This window comes from Haliotis cracherodii, unplaced genomic scaffold (genome assembly GCF_022045235.1).
Source record: "Haliotis cracherodii isolate W230 unplaced genomic scaffold, xgHalCrac1.p SCAF_1, whole genome shotgun sequence".
Classification (NCBI taxonomy): domain Eukaryota; kingdom Metazoa; phylum Mollusca; class Gastropoda; order Lepetellida; family Haliotidae; genus Haliotis; species Haliotis cracherodii.
The window spans coordinates 54,425,149-54,446,063 of NW_027266264.1; the positions used below are offsets into that span (position 1 = coordinate 54,425,149).

Below are 20,915 nucleotides of genomic sequence, written 5' to 3' on the forward strand. Positions count from 1 at the left end.
GAGTGAGTGAAACGTTTACATCACATCGGCAGAATTGCAGTCATATCGCGATGAGTGCTTCCGCCAACATCAGAACATCTTCATAGCCAATAAATAAACAAAGTTTCATTTGGAGTCTTTGGATGTTCAGAACAATCAATATGTGTTGCGTTAAGATTGCGTTTACAAAAAATCACAAATATTGACTGGACGATAATTTATTTTCACATAATAAACAGCTAAAACGTCAATACAAATAAAACATATCTCGACTACACTCCATGATATTGAAGATCCGTTTAAAAGTCTTATACATGAAGTCTAATACTTAAAGTCTAACACATAAAGTCTAATACATAAAGTCTGATACATGAAGTCTCATACATAAATCCTAATACATAAAGTCTAATACATAAAGTCTAACACATAAATCCTAATACATAAAGTGTAACACATAAAACGTCAGTGCAAGAGCATAACCAGTCTTGATTATCTGCGGAAACAGATTCCATTTGACGTAAAGGGCAAAATAACTGTGAACATGATATGAGTGGACCACTGAAAATCAGTGATGACACCAGGTGTTCGTGAAAAGGGTAAGCTTGCACTGCCCTACCGTACACACATCTACAGTAGACGACATGCTGCACACATCCTGTGTGTTCAAGACGAATAACGGACAACATGAAATCGAATCATACAATGATAATAACAAATCGATCGTATCATATCCGAAGCTATTGTTAATTAACAAAGTACACAACACAAACATGTGTTCAGAGAAACCTCGACACTCGATATTTATTCGATTTATCGTTCGAGATTAAATAAATTAAAGGCCAAAACATAATGGTTAGATAACGGCCCTCCGCTTATCTCGAACTTCGGATATTTCGATATATTTTTTTATTGTCCAACGACAACGACGAGATTTCAGTATAGATGTACCTGATATATTCTACAAATGACCATACAATTTGTATTATAGTTCTAGTACAAGAACATAAAAACAACGTTTGTAACATTTAAATGTTTATAATTGACAAATAAAAACAAATGAAAATAGTGTCATCAACTCTAGAGATTCTTGATACATGTAGGTCGGCGATTGTAACATGTTGCTTACATAACTGAAAATATATATACTGTTTGATTACGCATCAGGTTCAACTGAAGTTGGAAGTACTCTATTTACCTTTGTTGATATGTCTCATTCTGGTGGAGAAGGTGCCTTTAAATCGCATACATTGTAGCTAACATGCACTTGTAACAAATAATATTAATGAGTTACATATTACTCTATGATCCATTCAAAGCTAACTACGGATTTTGAAAAGCGGAACAGACACAAGTTACCAAATATATGAATATATATATAAAAATGCACAAAGCCAGGGTAGTTTTAGCACTAATAAATAGCACTGAATCACTTTGAAGCATCGCGTTAAAGAGGTAGGTAGTATCACAGATTAAAGCCCATCACTTAAGGATGTAACGATTCAAAATGCATATCGTTTCGTGAGGTCACGTATCGGTCCAAAACGGTATTTGTATTCATAAGAATGACATAAGATCCATAATATGATATGCGATGAATTTTTGAAATATTGTATTTTCTTGCGTTAAATACAAGAGTTATGAAGACGTTGTTACTTCTAGTTAAACTGACATAAAGTTACGAAATATACTTTGGATTAGTCGTGTGTCTCCTCACTTGATCGAATACGGCTTCTTGACACCCGAAGTGTCAAGAATTCATCGATTGTTGTACAGCAATTTTATCGATTTCTATCGACCCGCATATCGTTAAGTCTTCGACTGGCACAATCTGTTACAGGTGTGTGAGTATGGCGTGTTTAACCCTCCTTGTCATGTGCCCGTCACTATAGTCTCGTCTGACGCGTGTCTGACGTCTGATCTGCAAGGCAAAGGACGGAATTTAGATCATGGTAAATCGCTTAAGACGAAGGAATACACATCAAGTCGAATAGATATATCGGATAAATCGAAGTATCTTGCGGATCTCCTGCATAGAAAGCATACAGGAAATTTACTTTCTCATCGATATACATTGTTAATTTCCAACTGATATATTGAGTATCAAGCATGGGTACCCTTTTTGTCTTGAACATCGTGTAACTCGATATATTTCCGATTATGCCAATTGGTGTTCAATGTATTTACACATTATGGACACAGTGTAATGGACAGGCCAATGTCATTAGGGGCGGCAGGTAGCCTTGTGGTTAAAGCGTTCGCGCATCACGCCTTAAACAAAGGTTCGCTTGACCACATGGGTACAACATGTGAAGTCCATTGATGTTGTCCCCAGCCGTGAAATAGCTGGGATATTGCTAAAGCAGCGTACCGCCATACTCACTCATGCTTCCATTTTGTGTCATTATCATTATCCGTACCTGTATTCATGTTTTACACACGTTTTCATATAGATAATTTTGCAACCCATGCCTGTCGTATGGGACGACTAAATGGGTGGCTTGTCCAGCTTCTGTGACTGGTTAATTGCGAGTCATCGTTCCCCGACGGCGCAGTACGTTGCTCATGATATCAATCACTGGTTTATCAGGTACAGATTCTTGAACCTGAGTTTAACGCCAAAGTGGTGGATTGGACGGTCAACAAACAGATAATATACCAAATATACCAAATATATAGCAGTATTGATCGACTGTTATGAACCACTTTCATAATGAAAAACAACACAGGACACAGGGCCCAAAAAATGGGAAGGTTTGAACAGTAACACTTTGTTTGACACGAAAAAACTCATACCGCAGATTAATGTGTTGTCCCAAAGACTGACAGTTGAACTTCAAAGAGAAGGGAAAGATCAAAGTTACTGGTGTCTGATTGAAATTATTGCCCGTGATATCATAACATTCACTGTTTTGAAATGTTTCTTTCATGAAAGATGATCTCTTATGTCTACAGCTGTTCGATTCACAGAATCTCAGAGACTATTTTCTGACAGTGTGACAAATTTTTCCATTGGGAAATTTGAAATTACTTCTGGTCGCAGACCTTTCTTGTAATCGAAGATAGGTAACATTGCTAGGTAAGTGATATATGATTTACCTATACTTTATCTTAGGGGATAGTTTTGAGTAGGCACTATCTAGCAGAGAGGAAGAAACAGAAAACAAAATTAGAAAAAGAATCCACTGCCGAGAGGGAGAGAATATAGCTTTACACATATGTCCGTAATATTCCAGCTTCCATGGCGGCCTGTAGATGTTCCAATCCAATTTCCGTGTCCTCCGTCGTGATATGGCTAAAATGATGCTAAAAATGGCGTAAAACCCAACTCACTCACTCACTCATTTATATCAGGTCCTGACCCGAAATTCATCCGTGTGTGTATCAACTATGTAATACAGTCATTAAATTCTTTGATCTGTATTGAATCAGAAGTAGGCAGAACGTGAGAATCTAATAAGACATTCAACTGTTGAAAGGGCAAAAACTACCCTCGAAAATAATTTGAGAAAAAACACGAAGAATTAGTCCTCCGTACAGTTGCATACATACAAGAAGAAGAGACTGAAGCAACAGGAGGAGGATGAAGCTGCAAGAAAGGGATAATGAGGGCTATTTACCTACCACCGGTGAATCCCTCATTTACGTAACCTTTGTCCTCTATCGACGTCCCATTACGTCTAACGTCATTTCCCTTGACGTCGACGGTGACTTCCTCCTCTTCATCTGGCCAGTGCATCTCTATGAATAAGAAGTATATAGCCCACGACGTGAAGGACCCGACCATGGGGCCTACGATAGGAACCCAGAACCAGTAGTTGCGGAACCTGGAAAAAGAAATGAGAATGTTTAATTTGTGCTTTAAAAATGCCCTCAGCGAACGTCTTACGCGAAAGTGGTATTTCACTTATTTTCAGTGATCGATTCATATAATTGTCACCGCTACATTGCCTTTTAATGTCAATGGAATGTTTCGGCGTATTCCAGCCATTGCAGGCAACCTGAAAATATTGCGTACGTTGTATTGCACACTATAGCAGGATACGTCCAGTGCCTTCCCTAGTGACGACAGAAGGGCCAGAGTGCACTTTATGTCATGTTGAGAATACTTCGTAAAGGACACGTGAATGAACGAATGTTGTTTTACGCCATAGACAGCAATATTGCAGGTATTTCACGGTCTTTCTGAGTAATCGAGTCTGATTAAGACAAACCGGTAATTGATATTTTGAGTTCAATGTCGTCTATCAAATCAAATCGCCTGTCCATCCGATCGATTAAGACGACCGCATAATATGATATAATTATCGACAGTTGCATGGTGATGTTGTCTTCAAATCTTTGCTCTTTGATACATTGGAGTGAGTTGTGTTTAACGCCGCTTTTAACGGTATTACAGTTATATCGCGGCATGTCAGCTTATTGTGGGAGGAAAGCCCGAAGTGGTGCAGGTCTCAGGCGTTTACCACTTCGGTGAAACCCACGAGCACGGGTATGGTGCTGACAAACCTAGAAACATAATCGGGGCGAATCGAGATTCGAACTCACAATCATAGGTTTCTGGCGTGCCCAAGGGACGCAACTCTGCACAACGAATCGCGGTGCCTTAGACGACTGGGCCAACCGGATGTATGTTGAACGTTTGGTTTCTACAGAAATTATTACATGAATGTAGTATCACACAGGTTTTAATGTTGGAGTGTCAGAAAACTCGTACATGCCGAGTGGCGTAAGTTTTGTAACACCAGTAATACAACACAAAAGAATCTGAGATACCATGCAAAAGAAAGTATAAAACAAGGTTTGACTAAACAAAAAAGTAACACTTCACTGTAAAAAGTCCAGACTACTAGTTCAGGACTTCGAATCCCTTTTAACATCTGTCAACCATTTATGTTGAAGGGTGTGAAAGGTAATATTACATGCGTGCTTAAGATGAGTTTTATTAGTTCTCTTATCTTGACCCATCTGGATATAAACAACTATGTCTGTGTGTACTGAACACATACGTACGTGAATGGTTCCGTACCCCACCCGGCTAGAGCTGTAAATATTCTCGGTCCGAGATCTCTAGCGGGGTTGATGGCATAACCACAGTTCAAGGCAAAGCATGTTCCTATGGCGAATACAATGGACCCGAGAGCCACAGGCACAAAACCTTTATGAGGCAGCATGTTGTTCTTGTCTGTTATTGCCAGGATACACCCGACTAGTATGAAGGTACCAAATACCTGCAATAAACGAAGAACAGGTAAGCCAGATTGTACGCCGCTTTAAACAATATTTCAAATATACCACGGCGTGTAAGAATCCTGCCTGACGAAAACCCAGAATAACGTTGGTCGTAGCCGCTGCCAAGATGCAGTGACATTTTCTGGAAAGCCCCGCCTGGCAACTGTGATTTCGTACCTAAAATGACTATAGAATACGTTAATTGAATACTAATTTTGTCGTTACGTTTCATCAGGCACTTACTATAGTCGATCATTTCATTCATTTTGTGTCTTTCTAACGTACATGTGCATCTGGGGAACAACTTGAACATTGTCAAATTTGAATATCTGACAGTCTATTATGCAAATATATAAAATGCGTTTATTGTTATTTGTCGCAGTTTGGGGTTTTTTATGTTACCAACAACAATTACTTCGTTTTTGGTAGAGGTATTTTGTTTAATCAATAAGACCCGTGAAGACTCGGGGTAGAATAGGTCTTTGTATATGATGCGGTTCTCATTGTTGTGGACCTTAAAGTGGTTCAACGACTGCTTTCAGCCAAGTAACGTTTGTAATTTTTTCAAGTGTTTACTTTCTTTTGCCCGGCTATTCAGATACCACTTATGCGAAACCACTCTACCAGACTGCAAGGCGACTATGCTTGTCGTAAAAGGCGACTAAAGCTGACTTGGTTGATGCATGTCATCGATACCAATTGCGTGGATCGATGCTCATGATATCAATCACTGGATTGTCTGGTCCAGACTCGATATTTTTACAGACCGCCGTCATATAGCTGGAATATTGCGAGTGCGACGTAAAACAGGAAACTAACCAACCTTAATCAATAACAAATCTTTAGCTCACCTGATCAAAGAGGCAGCTGGCGGTTGACACATAAGGTTGTGGGTAGGTAGCGAATATTCCCGCTGTTGCATTCGCGCCGGTGGTGTATCGGATACCGCCGTCGAAGTGGTTGATAGCATCTGGGAGTTAAACATTGCTGATTGTACTCAGACTATGCATGGCTGTAATATTTGACTATAAATTCTACTACATTGCCAGGGAAAAGAAATTATAAACCCATGTTAGATGGTGGCTAAATGAAACACATAGAAAATGGTTGTCCGATAGTGATGTATTTAATACAGGTATCATATTTGTGGTTTGGACCTTAAATTTGCAGTCTTTCGGCGACTGTTTTCAGCCCGATAACGTTTTGGTCAAATCCAATTTTTAAGTGCATAATTTCTTTTGCCCGGCAGGTTACATAACTTTGCACGATAGCATAATTATCTGGTCGGGTGTTCAAATCCACAAATCGACCCAGATGATGCTAACATGAATTGATGTAACGAAATGCTATTCAAAGCCCAACCCACTCACTTGACCTCTGAAATACTTCCAACGTAAGTGCCAATCAATCTCGTGGCTCGTATGGACATATATTTTAATCAAGGAACAATCTGGCAATTCTCAACAGTTGTGGCATCGGTGTACTTACATGATCCTATACAGAAATGATACACAACATTTATCATATAATGGGTAGGTTTCTCGGCAGGATAAAGCCCACGGATAAAAACGATATCAGTTGGGGTCATATGCGGATAGAGATGCAAATATCAAAGGTCAAGTAGGGACTACTTTCACAGTTTATAAACAAACATGGCGTCGCCCTCGTCATTCGGCGATCGAGTCAGAATTAACCATCGGGAATCTGGATAAACTACAGAGATAATTGCTTTCATTATCAAAAGAACAGTCTAATATACTGAAAATCAGTGTCTAACTGTGACGTAGCTAAGGCATTTTATAAGTTTTGGCAACTTTGGAGATATAAATTTCGACACAATTTTGCGAGGGCACGAGGCCTAGCCAAGCGGGATCAGTAGCCATATCTGTGCTTGTAGACCTCTGCGGCTTGAACCTTTCTCCACAAATTAAAATAGTTAGATTTGGCCGAAATATGTTTGAATTGTTACCTTGTTTCCTTTTGTCGCTGTGTGTACATCTGACTACACTTCTTAACGTTATGACAGGACAGACCGACTGTCAACAACGTCTGACCGTGGCCGTGACGTCTCATAGACTAGGGTTAGAGTAGCTTCCCTTCGACAAAGGGCAGTTACTCTAGCAGACAGACCGATCGATTGCCGCGAAAGGCAATTAAAAACAATTTTTGTTTTGCGTATATGTTGCTTCGCCACTGTATAAGAAAGAGATTTCAGCTGGAACTATATTGTCCGACTGTCACTGTCCGACTGACACATCACTTACCCTGTGACGTAATAAATATAAATGCGCGCATTCCAGGAAAACTCGCAGTGTTTCTGTAATGTGTTTGAGAGAGGGAAAGCGATTTTGAAGCACAGAATTAAAGAATGACATTGTATGATAAAGAGGTTATCACGCTTGTGTGTTTGGGGATGGTAAATATCCTGTATTAGGAATAAACACTATGTATTTAGCTCGCCAAGGCTCGCAAAATACAATGTTTATTCCTAATGCAGGATATTTACCATCCCGAAACACACTCGCGTGATAACCTCTATTTATATAACATATAGACAACCATTTACCACGATAAAGTCCATATTGAACAGCAGCTGCGAAGAAGGCTCCACACAAGTTGGCTATCGTGTAGAAGGGCCACTTGTACCATGGCACGATGCCCCTCAAACACAGGCCGAGCGTCACAGCGGGGTTTAAAGAGCCTCCTGAAGAACATGGAGACAAGGCGGAATTTACAATATGTATCTCAAATGTTCAACGAAGAAAGTCTCCAATGTTGGTACCAGGAACGAGAATTTTGCAATTTTGGGTGGTGGGATAGTAATAACACTAGTAATTATTTACTATCATATTTGGTGAATGGTGTTATTAACATTGCAATATGATACACTAAAACAGTGTCTCGTGTGAGTTTTAAGGTGACACTTTATGATGGATCACTCAACACAGATTATGTCACTTGGTGTTGGTTGGTTGGTTGGTTTGTTGTTTAACGCCGCACTCAGCAATATTCCAGCTATATGACGGCGGTCTGTAAATCATCGAGTCTGGACCAGACAATCCAGTGATTGATATCATGAGCATCGATCCACGCAATTGGGATCGATGACATGTATCAACCAAGTCAGCGAGCCTTACCACCCGATCCCGTTAGTCGCCTTCTACAAGCATAGTCGCCTTTTACGGCAGGCATGGGTTGCTGAAGACCTATTCTACCCCGAAATCTTCACGGGAATCACTTGGTGTTCGAGGATATGGTTTCAGATTGTATAAGTGTCGAGTTATACCAGTAGACCAGGACATGATTATCGTTTTCGCGAACACCTGGTGTCTTCACTGGTTTCAGTGATCCATTCACATAATTGTCACCACTATTTTGCTTTTTACACTCAATGGAATCTGTTTCGGCAGATCATCGAGATTATTTTCTGGCGTTGACGCTTTATATTTAACGTTCCTACTGCTAGTGGGGCGGTCGGGTAGCCTAGTGGTTAAAGCATGCGCTCGTCACGCCGAAGACCCGGGTTCGATTCCCGACATGGGTATAATGTGTGAAGCCCATTTCTGGTGTCCCCCGCTGTGATATTGTTGGAATATTGCTAAGCGGCGTAAAACCACTCACTCACTCACTCCTACTGCTATTTAACAATCAGTTAGACATCGTATGTCTGCAGCTGAATAATTTACAGATCTTTTCCTTCATTATGAATATAACGTCACATTTCTCACAACGTTACATTATATGTCCTCAAAGAGAAACACCCCATTTCACGAGCGGCCTGATAAACTTAATGGGGATCAGTTGGTCATAATGGCCACTGAGAGTGGAAAGCTCTTTTGTTGTTAAGTTTGGGGCACTGGTGACCCACTTGTGTACGGCGCCGCAATTCGCAGTGCAGAGTTGCGTCCCTTGGGTACGCCAGAAACCTATGACCGTCGGTTCGAATCCCGGTTCGCACCGATTATGTTTCTAGGTTTGTCAGTACCATACGCGTGCTCGTGAGTTTAAACAAGCTAGTAGACGTCTAAGACCTGTATAACTTCGGGCTTTCCTCCCATATTAAACAGACACGCCGTGATATAACTGGAATACAGTTCAAAGCGGCTTTGAACTCACTCACTGGTTGACCACCTGTCGACAGTTCTCAGATGCTGTCTGTCTGACATGCCGAACGCGCGTATATGTATTGGAGCTCACAATTCCTTGGCCTGTTCTACAGTTGTAGACCCCATTTAACACAAAAGACCACCGTGTTCTGGCGGCATGGTGCTGATAACGTCGTACGATGTCTAACCTCATTACTCACTCTCTCGAAGCATTTACACAAACCTGACACCCCGCCTGACCAGTAGATGCCAAGAGTGAGCCCCATGCCTCCTGCAAAGTTGACGGTAAGGAAACTGCTGAGCTCCTTGCGACTGAGGACATATTGAGCTCCAGAAGCGACAGCAAATGTCTGAAACAAACATCATTGGTACATCATTGTAATTTATTCGGGGTAAAGAAGGCGACCTATCCAGATCTGGGTCACTATCCTAAGGCGTGCAGGGTTGCTGGGGGTAGAATCGAGTCCATGTTTCGCATCCATCAGGGTCCTTCGTCACACCATAAGCTTAAAGGCCGGCATGCGGGTCTAAAAGAGGCAGGAAGACACCACGGCCAGAGCACAGGATAAAAAAACACCGTATTTTTACAAAAATATTTCTATACATCACATGACAAAGTTACTGCTTGCAGTCTAGTTTGTTTGTTTGTTGTATAACGCCACACTCGGCGGTATGTAAATAATCGAGTCTGGACCAGACAATCCAGTGATTGATATCATGAGCAAACTTTATTTCATTTTGTTGATCAATGTGACCCTTCGCCCTTATACTATCAATAAAAGTGACAAATGCGCTTAAGAATTGCGCAGCACAGGTCGCGAACTAGTCTATGCTCCAGCTATATCATCCGGGTACTCACGGAAAAAATCAATAACAAAGGCAACAACCAGTCCCGGGGAATTGCTTTAGATCAGTGCCCCTTTAAGGTCCACAACGATGATACCGCATCAAATACATCACCATCGAATAACCATTTGTTTTTTGTTTTGTTTTAAGCCGCCATCAAACATATAATCTTTTTTTCCGGCAGTTGTCACTATTGGCTTACCGTTCACATTAAGATGACACGTCGTGATATGACTTAAAACTCAACCACTCACCTTGTACACGTATATGCATTTATATAACCAATTTGAGGTTGTATCAACGTAAACGTTATATTGTTTTGTCATCACCAAGAAGAGGCAGGTTTATTAAGCGTCTTAATGCAATTCGGCATTAATCTGACATTACGAAGAAGAAAAAACAAAATAGCAACAGCTGTTACCACGTCAATAAACATTACAAGCAAGGTATTATTGATGAAGGCAGCCTATTCATACTTTTTTATCTCGCAGTTGCTACTCTCTTATGTGTGTTCAAGTTGTGATCCTTAAGACCTCCATAACATCATGGCTACTAAATGGGATGCAGAGGATAAATGGGTGCTGAGAGTTGATCCGGCTCATCATCTGTTGGTGATGAGTGGGTGATTTATCAACCTTATCTGTTGTGTTTCCGATACATGCCTCTACCACCTGTTGAGGGCAAACTTTCGGCGTCTAATTAGAGGGAGAGATGTGGCCTCTACGCTGCTAAAAACATTCCATTACCAAATAATCCTCTCATATTTGCTAACAGATCTTCAGTATTGAAACTGGTTGTTTTGGAACCAAATAAAAGGAACAATATTGATTTCACAAATTAAAGGTGATAATTGCCATTATGTATGCTTTTTGGTGTCTTAAAATTATAGTACAATGTGTTTTAAAAATATCAAATTGTGCTTACATGTATTGTCGCGAAATGAATGTCGCTGACTTGGTTGATGCATGTCATCGATCTCAATTGCGTGGATCGATGCTCATGATATTAATCACTGAATTGTCTGGTCCAGACTCGATTATTTAACGACCGCCGTCATATAGCTGGAAAATTGCTTATTGCGGCGTTAAACAACAAACCAACCAACAACCTAATGTGCGAGTGCTCATGTAACCAAACATGGCTGTATATTCAATTTGATTTATATATGGCTGGGCTCCTCACTCAGGCATTGTATTCCTGCGCCGTTACTTCTGTGTGTGGAAATATCTCTTAAACTTGGATTAATTTAAGAATCACATGATATGCTAAAGATTGTCATCCCCTCTCGTGTTTCCATATCGCAAATACATATAGGAGTAAATGTCTTCTTTGCGAGCCTCTAGTGTGCGTACGACATATCTTTTTAAAACATATTATTTACGATATGAAAACACATTCGGCTAATAATCTCCAGGGCTCAAAACATATCGCTTAATTAAAAACAAAATTAACTGACTTGAAAAGTCTCACACAACCTTCTTACTCCAGTGTGTAAGAAGGAAGGTGAGGTGAGGTGAAATGGGGTTTAACGTCGCGTCCAAGATTATTGCACTTATATAGCGATGTGCATGTACATGTACGTGTTTGTGTGGCTGCTTGTACTAGTCCTGACTGATGCCGATTTATAGTGCTAGCTCACTGAGATACCATGCCGCAGTTTAACATGAATACCCCTCAGACACAGTATGCTGACTCCGAGCCGACCAGTCCTTGTTTTAGCCCCTTAATGCCGAGCGCCAGACAGGGTAACAACAAGTACCATCTTTTGGTATGACGCGGCCTGGGATCGAACCCCGGACCTCCCGCTCTAGACCACGGAGGCGGTTGTAAGAAGGAAGGTCTTACACAACGTTCTTATAACAAAACTAAGTGGAAACCAAGGTATGTTGACGGTAGGGCGCTACCGTTATATGATAACATTTGGCCAAGGGTCAAAGAAAATAACAACAGGAGTATATGGAAAGCGATTGCAGTATATACATTTCAGGTAACACATTGAGACATTTGTCAGAATTTATAACGACCATAGCAATCTATGTTAAATAAATGTGACTAAAAGCCGAAGATAATAACATTATTAATAATATTTCAGGTGGAGCTGGCACTTCGTCTATGACGGCGAGTAATATTCCGGCAAACAATCGAGTCTGGTCTGAAACAGTCTATAACAAGTGACTGAAAGAACGAGCTAGGATCTACGCCTTTCGCGTACACTGACACGGAATCAGAAAGTGACAGAGCCTGAAATTCCCACAGGGTCTTTGATATCAATAAACAATAGAAGGGCTTCACCAGGACATTTATCTTGACCCACCTGTCTACCTTATGCTTTTCACACCCAAACAAGACTTCTGTTATTGCAGATTATCAGGGCCCGCCGCCATATTGACGCAACAAAAGCTAATTATAACTTCTGAATTATGTGGACAGGTGACGGATTCAAGACTTCTTCGCGTCACTCCATATATGTTACTGAAAACAAAATCTTCTCAAAGTTACTTGTCATGTCTGAGAATAGTTACAAATCAATGTTGTTCCAGTTGCCATTAACGTTGGATAGGCGTTGGCATTGACCTGCAGTTGTTGGGAAATACGTAAAACCGCTTCAATCAGTGTTATTTGTAATATCCAAAGAAGCTTCAGAATACAGGAATGAGGAATGAAGTGATTCCAAAAATCATAAGTTATAATGATACAATTATATATTTTCCGTGGTCTCTTATTTGTATTGTGGCTAGTATTGTGTATTGTAGAAAGTATACAATCGAAAACGTTGCTAGGCTGAAAACAGTAGCCCACTGCAAACTTCTGGGCCCAAACATAACTATAACAAATACATCATCATCGAGTGACCATTTGTTATTTGTTTTATGTCTTGATGATCGTGATGATGGTGATGATGATGCAAGCCATCCGCGCCACTCTTCCATAACCGGTCAGTCAGGTTATCAACTGGTAATCCATCAAACATTGTGGACGTGTTCAAGAGTGGGCGGGTTGACTATCATTCAGCGGACAGACGTAGCGTGTCTGAGTGGTTTGAAGTAGTTAAGCAGGAATGAAGTACGCCAAATGAGTGTGATCAAATATTTACGTTGATAGGACCGACACCTCTGTTTTACTTAATGCATACGCATAATGAGATAACGCGTAGCTCGCCAAGATCGGCTCAGTCGTCTATATTGAACCATATAATCGTGGGTTCGAATCTAAAATTAGCCCCATTTATGTTTCTAGGTTTGTTTGCACCGTACCCCTGCTCGTGGGTTTCATCAACGTGGATAATGTCTAACACTTGCATCACCTCTGTCTTTCCCCCAATGTCAAGCAGACACGCCGTGCTGTAACTGAAAAACTGTTCTAAGCGGCGTTAAACCAAACGTATTCACTCATTAGACTTACTAATTGCAACGCGTCATATGTATGAAGTAGCTTCGTGCATTTTACGAGAGAGAAAATGGTTTATTTTAATTATAATGGGTTTTAAAGGGAAATTAACTGTTTATGTATATGTTTGTTGTTGAAGGCCAGGTTCACACAGTGCCGATTATGGCTCCCCGACAGCGCTGCGACACGAAAATCGAAAAAGTCGGATTACTATCCTCAATGATCTGGAATGTCCTATCATTGTCTGAACGCAGTCGTATACGTTCGTAACGGAGTCCTACGGATCGGGAAAGGCTCGGATAGGTCGGCCAAGCACTACTGACAGTATAGTGCGTCGCGTAACATTCGGGAAACTCAGCCGATTTTATCTAGTCGGATTAAAATCGTGACTATGTCGTGACAGATTCTACTGTATCGAATCAAAATCGTAACAATGTCCTGTGTTGTCTCGACGGTGAACTGTGGATCGGGACGCTGTCGTGATGAACGGGCATGAAATTTTCATTGCCGTTTCTTGTCGATTGAGTCCAGATTCCGTCCAGATCTTGCCGAATGCGAACCGTCTTTGTCGGTTCACTGTCCGGTCACTGTCTGATCTCTGTCGGATCGCATTCGGGAGAATCGGGACACTATCGGGACAGATTCAGTTGTTTTTTTACCATGCGGAAGATACAAATCGGATCAGATTCGGATTGAGAACGGTAGAATCGGGACGAATACGGCCGGAAACGGCTAAATCGGGAAGCTTTCTGAACAATATCTTGTTGTTGGTGAATTTCCCCCCACGAATCCCAGGATCTTGATCAGACGGCAGTAAAATCCTGAATGTGTAACTGAGCCCTAAAGCCGCACTCAGCAATAGTCCAGCCATATGACGGCGGTCTTTAAATAATCGAGACGGGATCAGACAATCCAGTGATTGACATCATGAGCATCGATCTACACAATTTGGATACGAAGACATGATTTAACCAATTCCGTTACTTCTTACGACAAGCATGGGTTGCTGAAGACGTATTCTAACCCTGAACTTCGCATGTAATATATCTTGTTTTAAAACATGTAAGAAGTTATAAATTTATTACACAAGTAAATAGACCAATTACTGTTCAAATCGATTTAATCATTTACGTCTACAAACTATAAACACGAACTGACATCACTATGTGACGCCTCCTGTCAAGTTGTGAAATACATGTCATCATAATCTTACATGCCAGCCATGTAGTCAGGATATGCCTGGGTGGTAGACATGTCACGAAAACACGATATGTTTATGTCTCCTCGTGGAAGATTTTAATGTGTGAGTGAGTGAGTATGGTTTTACGCCGCTTTAAGCAATATTCCAGCAATATCACGCGGGGGACACCGGAAATTGTCTACAAACATTGTACCCATGTCGGGAATGGAACCCGGGTCTTCGGCTTGACGGGCGAACGCTTTAACCACTAAGCTACCCGACCACCCCCTAATGTGTTAGTACATAGAGCCTATTGACAAGTGAGCATAATCTCAATAATTCCGTTTATATTGGAAGGATATCGACTGTCCAGATAACCTCGGTCCTGCCTTACAGTGTGTACAATATATTGCGTTGCCTATAGCATGTCAATACAATCAAACAAAGACGAAAGCGACCCGATCAAAGAAACAATATACTAGTATTTTCCTCACACAGCGTTCATTATTTAATTTATTCGGTGTGAATACAATCCATGATCATAGTACCATGTGTTGATTGGTTGGTGAGGTGAGGTGAAACTGGGTTTACAGCCGCGTCCAAGATTATTGCAGTTATATGGCGACGTGCATGCACGTGTGTGTGTGGTTTGTGTGTGCCTGTACTAGTCCGGACTGATGCCGATTTATAGTGCTAGCACACTGAGATAACATGTCGCAGTTTAACATGAATACCCCACTCAGACACAGTATACTGACTCCGAGCCGACGAGTCCTTGTTTTAGCCCTTTAATGCGGAGCGCGAGACAGGGTAACAACAAGTACCATCTTTTAACGTCTTTTGGTATGACGCGGTCGGGAATCGAACCCGGACCTTCCGCTCTCCGGGCGGACGCTCTACCACTAGACCACGGAGGCGGTTTGTTGATTGTTAGGAACGTGTGAACTGCATTCATTTTGCCCCTGGGAAGCGTTTGGACATTCATTACAACGTGTTATACAACGGTGTGTATTGCACCATTAACTCATACGTGCGAGTCAATATTTAATTAGTTTAAGCATTAATGAGTTCCATGCACAACATGAAAAGTCAGAAATTCTTCCGGATGCCTTCAGCAATCATTTTTGTTTTAGTACTTTTGAGACATTTTTCGTGGGTTCGAATCCCGGTTTTGGCCCCGATTATGCTTATTGGGTTGTCAGACCCATATCCGTGCTCGTGGGTTTCACCAAAGTGGTAAACGTCTGAGACCTGCACTCACAATACAACTGGACTACGGACGAGTAACTGACGTTAAATCTAACTAACTCACTCACTCACCTACTCACTCAATTTTTGTTTTATGTGTTCATGCGTATTTGAACAAAATGCGACCCGTGAAGATTCTGGTTAGAAAAGGTCTTCAGCAACCCATGCTTGCCGTAAAAGACGACTATGCTTGTCGTTAGAGGCGACTAACGGGATAGGCTAAGTCAGGCCCGTTGACTTGGTTGATGCATGTCATCGTATCCCAATTGCGAGGCTCGATGTTCATGATGTCAATTACTGGATTGTTTGGTCCAGACTCGATTATTTACAGACCGCGGTCATATATCTGGAATATTGTTGAGTGCGGCATTAGACTACACACAAACAAACAGATTGAATAAAATATGCCATCCCAACTTTCGACAATTGTTTGGGAAGGTAACCGGAAGGTTTCAGGGCCGGACTTACAATGGTAAGGTTTCCTGAAATTGATTGATCTAGATCTACGTTCAGCGTCTATTTCAGACATTTCGTTGATCCAGTTTGGTGTGTGACGGCAAAATTCAATCCATATTAAACGGCTCACACAGCTAGAACAATATTCAAAGTGGCATTCATTCATAATAGTTTGACGGTTATTCCGCTTGTTCAGTCTTGTATCCATAGAAACAATGCTCGTTCTTTCACGATTTCAATCTGGAATAAATCGCTTCTCAGTTAGGACACTTTATAAAGATGGAGTGAGTGGGTTGTGTTTTTTACGCCGCTATAAACACAGTCAGTAGTTCGGTAATATCTCTGTTTGAGCTTCGTGTAGTAGGAAATGCCAAATTCATACATATCGTGGACCACACTGTGATGATAACATACCAAGGATCATAATCGGGTCGAAATAGTATCACGGGACGGGAAAGGGACGCAACGCTGCATAGCGACTTGACTGCTGGGCCAGTCAATACCCTCGACCTCAAATGAAGGAGCACATAACGAAGAATCCAAACATACAGCGACATGAGTTGACAATATCTATTACGAAAAGATAGAACCCATCCCTTAATCACTAAGTGAACCTGTATTTTCACGTTTGATATGGCTGAAATTATACCATTACAACTTTTGTTTTAAGTTGAATGAGATCAACACACGTAAAGTGACTAAATACCACGGCGCTTAATGTAGGTCAAGAATAATATGGCATCACCCGACTCTCACTAACAGTTTACACACATCGTAAACATGGAATAAGAGTGTTATGGCGGAGGGTGGGTTTGCACCATGTTAGGACACTGCAAACAACGAGTTTTAATGATAACACGTTGATGACATAGTGATATATTACTCCAACATTCTGGAATGTTTTGTATTTTCTTATCCGTCCTCAACTCGTCCATTATCTTCAGATCCGATCTCAACTCGTTTACTGTCTCATGGTCCTCCCTAATCTCGTCCAACCTTTGATCAATCTTCCTATTTATCAACACTCAATCACAGTCGTTAGGTCCACCCTCTGACGTATCCATCCTCAGCTTGTCTACTGTCGTTACGTCCACTCTCTGATGTGTCCACCCTCAGCTTGTCTACAGTCCTTAGGTCCGCTTCCCTCATGTATACAGTCGTTAGGTCCACTCTCTGATGTGTCCAACCTCAACTTGTCTACTGTCGTTACGTCCACTCTCTGATGTGTCCACCCTCAGCTTGTCTACAGTCGTTAGGTCCACTCTCTGATGTATCCATCCTCAGCTTGTCTACTGTCGTTACGTCCACTCTCTGATGTGTCCACCCTCAGCTTGTCTACAGTCCTTAGGTCCGCTTCCCTCATGTATACAGTCGTTAGGTCCACTCTCTGATGTGTCCAACCTCAACTTGTCTACTGTCGTTACGTCCACTCTCTGATGTGTCCACCCTCAGCTTGTCTACAGTCGTTAGGTCCGCTTCCCTCATGTATACAGTCGTTAGGTCCACTCTCTGATGTGTCCAACCTCAACTTGTCTACAGTCGTTAGGTCCACTCTCTGATATATCTACCCTCATGTTTTCTACAGACGTTTGGTCCACCCTCAACTTGTCTACAGTCGTTAGGTCCACTCTCTGATATGTCCACCCTCAACTTGTCTACAGTCGTTAGGTCCACCCTCTGATGTATCCACCCTCAGCTTGTCTACAGTCGTTAGGTCCACTCTCTGATGTGTCCACCCTCAACTTGTCTACAGTCGTTAGGTCCACTCTCTGATATATCTACCCTCATGTTTTCTACAGACGTTTGGTCCACCCTCAACTCTCCGAAACAATCCTGCTTAACCACATACCAATCCACTTCTGTTGAACCCATCACAATCTGTCAGCGTGTATGTATCGCTCTGACATACTGATAGGACGCACGATGACGAAAATATGCAGCTGACAAGGTCACCATTTTCTGATCCCAATGAGTAGAGACTCCACATGATACAAAAGGTCACATATATATATATATATATACATTCAGTCCAACTTATAATTTACTGGTATATCTGATCACACATTAAACCCAAGTGAACAAAACTACATGATATGTACGCAACACGTAGCGCAGGAGAACCGTTTTCATCAAGCAGTATCGTACTCCTTGTCCTTAACACATACCTTAAAGGACACTATGGGGGCAAATGTTTTAAGGTCATCGACCGAAACTTGTCACAGGGAGACAGGGAGAAGAGCTACTGTATGAACAGGTTTCAAGAATTAATGCAAGGCGTGATTTGCCATCTTTGACTCGTACTTAGTAGTTGTAGGAGTAGTAGTAGTTGTAGTAGTTGTTGTAGTAGTAGTAGTAGTAGTAGTAGTAGTCACTGTCGATAAAACACACATGCGTACATTTTATCATCATCATTTTACTCTGTATCATTATAATCTTTATCATTATGAAGTTAACACTCACCACTACTACTACTACTACTACTACTACTACTACTACTACTACTACTACTACTGCTGCTGCTGCTACTCCTCCCTCTCCTACTACTACAAATAATGATCTGAAGCGATAGCCACACTCTCTGCGTTATTAGTCTCAGCACCACCATCATCATCACCACCACCACCACTAATATCACCGTCAACATCATCATCACCACCACCACCACTATCACCGTCAACATCATCAGCATCATCATCAGGATATAGATACACGTGACGCACATTTCTCTCGTTGTCGACCTACATATACCAGACAGGCCAGCACAGTGTCAGTGCGTGCAGGGCGAGATGTCAGTAATGTCTTCAGGGCATGTGATGTCATGCTCCCAAGTCACATGTTAATCCTGCCATGTCAGTCGTATTGCATAGCTAATTTTACGCCAGTAAAACATACAACAGACAACGTTTGTACCTCTAGCATTAAACTTCCATTTAACCCATGTACCATGAATATTTACACATCTATATTGTACATGGATTCTCGCTGTGATATATCCATGTTGTCTTGAGAGATTTATACAATGTAGTGTATCTATGTGATTATAACTGTAGTCACAAAATGTTTAAAAATATCTTCATAAATATATATCTGAACAATTTACGACCGATACACGTAGAGTAGCTTGGATCGTAGAGTAGCTGATCACAGTACTAAATATACAGGGTATTACTGTCCGGTGATGCTGCACATGTACAATCGTTGTGATTGGTGTAAATAAAATAAAGTATATAGGTAAATAATAAATATAGCTAGAAGTATGGTTAATACATATTCTAAAAAAATTATGTAAAAACTCTTTTCCAATGTCAAACGGTTTTAACCAAATTCAACGAAGTTGTCATGACGACACATTTATTTTGCTGAAATATAATGATTATTACTAAATACAGATATTATCTACGAACGTTATACTCACATAAATAAAGACAATGTCCAAAAAAGAAAATATTAGATCCTACTTACCACAAGTATAAATGTTCCCCAAAATTCCGCAAAAATTTGTCTGGCAAGTAAATTATCAAGCCTCAGCTTTTTCTTAATTGCCTTTAATCCCATTTCGAAGGTTACACCTTACTGCCAAGTCTACACTCTCACTAGCAGTGTCAACAGTGGGTCTTACGACAACACAGTTGATAGTTCTCCAATCACACGAGACTAGGGGCAACCGCCAGGCGCTCTGAAACGGGTGACCTGAGAAACAGATAAAGTAACACACATGCGGAACATGGGGGCGAGGTCGCTTGTGTGCTGGTCATCTCTGGTATGTGTGTCCACATCTGATGGTCAGATCTCTTGGTTACTGGCAGGCTAAGATTTGGGAAAATGTTTGCTTCCATCGATTTCAATGTTATCGTTTTGACAAAGCAAAAGGTGTTCGCTTAGCATTTGCTCGGTTGTGACTGGTTAAGTTCATTGATAACCTTATCTCACGATAATGTGTGCCACGATACAGTTTACGCTCCTTTCTTCAAGGCCAGAGGACAAACCAAAGATACATATACAAATGATACCAAAGACAGGTTTGATACACAGAGGTCAGGGGGGAAAACACAAAAATCAGACAGAGGACCAAAGACAGAGGACAGACATGTACAGAGAGAGGACAGGGACACAAGACAGAAGGCAGACAGACGACAGAGGACAAAGGAAAGAGGCCAGACATACAGAGGACAAACGACAGAGGGCAGACATACAGAGGGCAAAGGAAAGAGGCCAGACATACAGAGGACAAACGACAGAGGGCAGACATACAGAGGACAAAGGAAAGAGGCCAGACATACAGAGGACAAACGACAAAACACAGAGGCCTGACATACAGAGGGCAAAGGACAAATGACAGACAGACAGATAGAGGACAGAAGACACAGACTTACAGACAGACAAGGGACGGAAGACAGACAGACATATGTTTTCGTAGCGGAGCCCAAGACCCACAGTAAATATAAAACGAGAATAACCAGTCTCGATTATCCAGATTACATTGG

The 20,915-nt window shown here is 41.3% G+C and overlaps 1 protein-coding gene across 1 annotated transcript; it reads right to left on the minus strand.

Moving 5' to 3' along the window:
* Positions 1 to 1,573: 1,573 nt before the first annotated feature.
* Positions 1,574 to 20,025, minus strand: LOC139465693 (aquaporin-9-like). Its single transcript, XM_071247481.1, has 7 exons — positions 19,894 to 20,025; positions 9,538 to 9,664; positions 7,775 to 7,912; positions 6,060 to 6,178; positions 4,990 to 5,207; positions 3,601 to 3,803; positions 1,574 to 1,897 (listed from the first exon to the last, which is right to left on the minus strand). The coding sequence occupies exons 1-7, from the start codon at positions 19,984 to 19,986 to the stop codon at positions 1,863 to 1,865; spliced, it is 933 nt and encodes a 310-aa protein (XP_071103582.1). The 5' UTR covers positions 19,987 to 20,025; the 3' UTR covers positions 1,574 to 1,862.
* Positions 20,026 to 20,915: the final 890 nt, after the last annotated feature.

Excerpts from the sequence above, each read along its gene's own strand:
- LOC139465693 (XM_071247481.1), bottom strand. The coding sequence starts at position 19,986 with ATGGGATTAAAGGCAATTAAGAAAAAGCTGAGGCTTGATAATTTACTT. Across the intron at positions 7,913-9,537 it reads CTGGTCAGGCGGGGTGTCAG|GAGGCTCTTTAAACCCCGCT; the intron begins GTTTGTGTAAAT and ends CATGTTCTTCAG. Across the intron at positions 6,179-7,774 it reads TCAATATGGACTTTATCGTG|ATGCTATCAACCACTTCGAC; the intron begins GTAAATGGTTGT and ends TTTAACTCCCAG.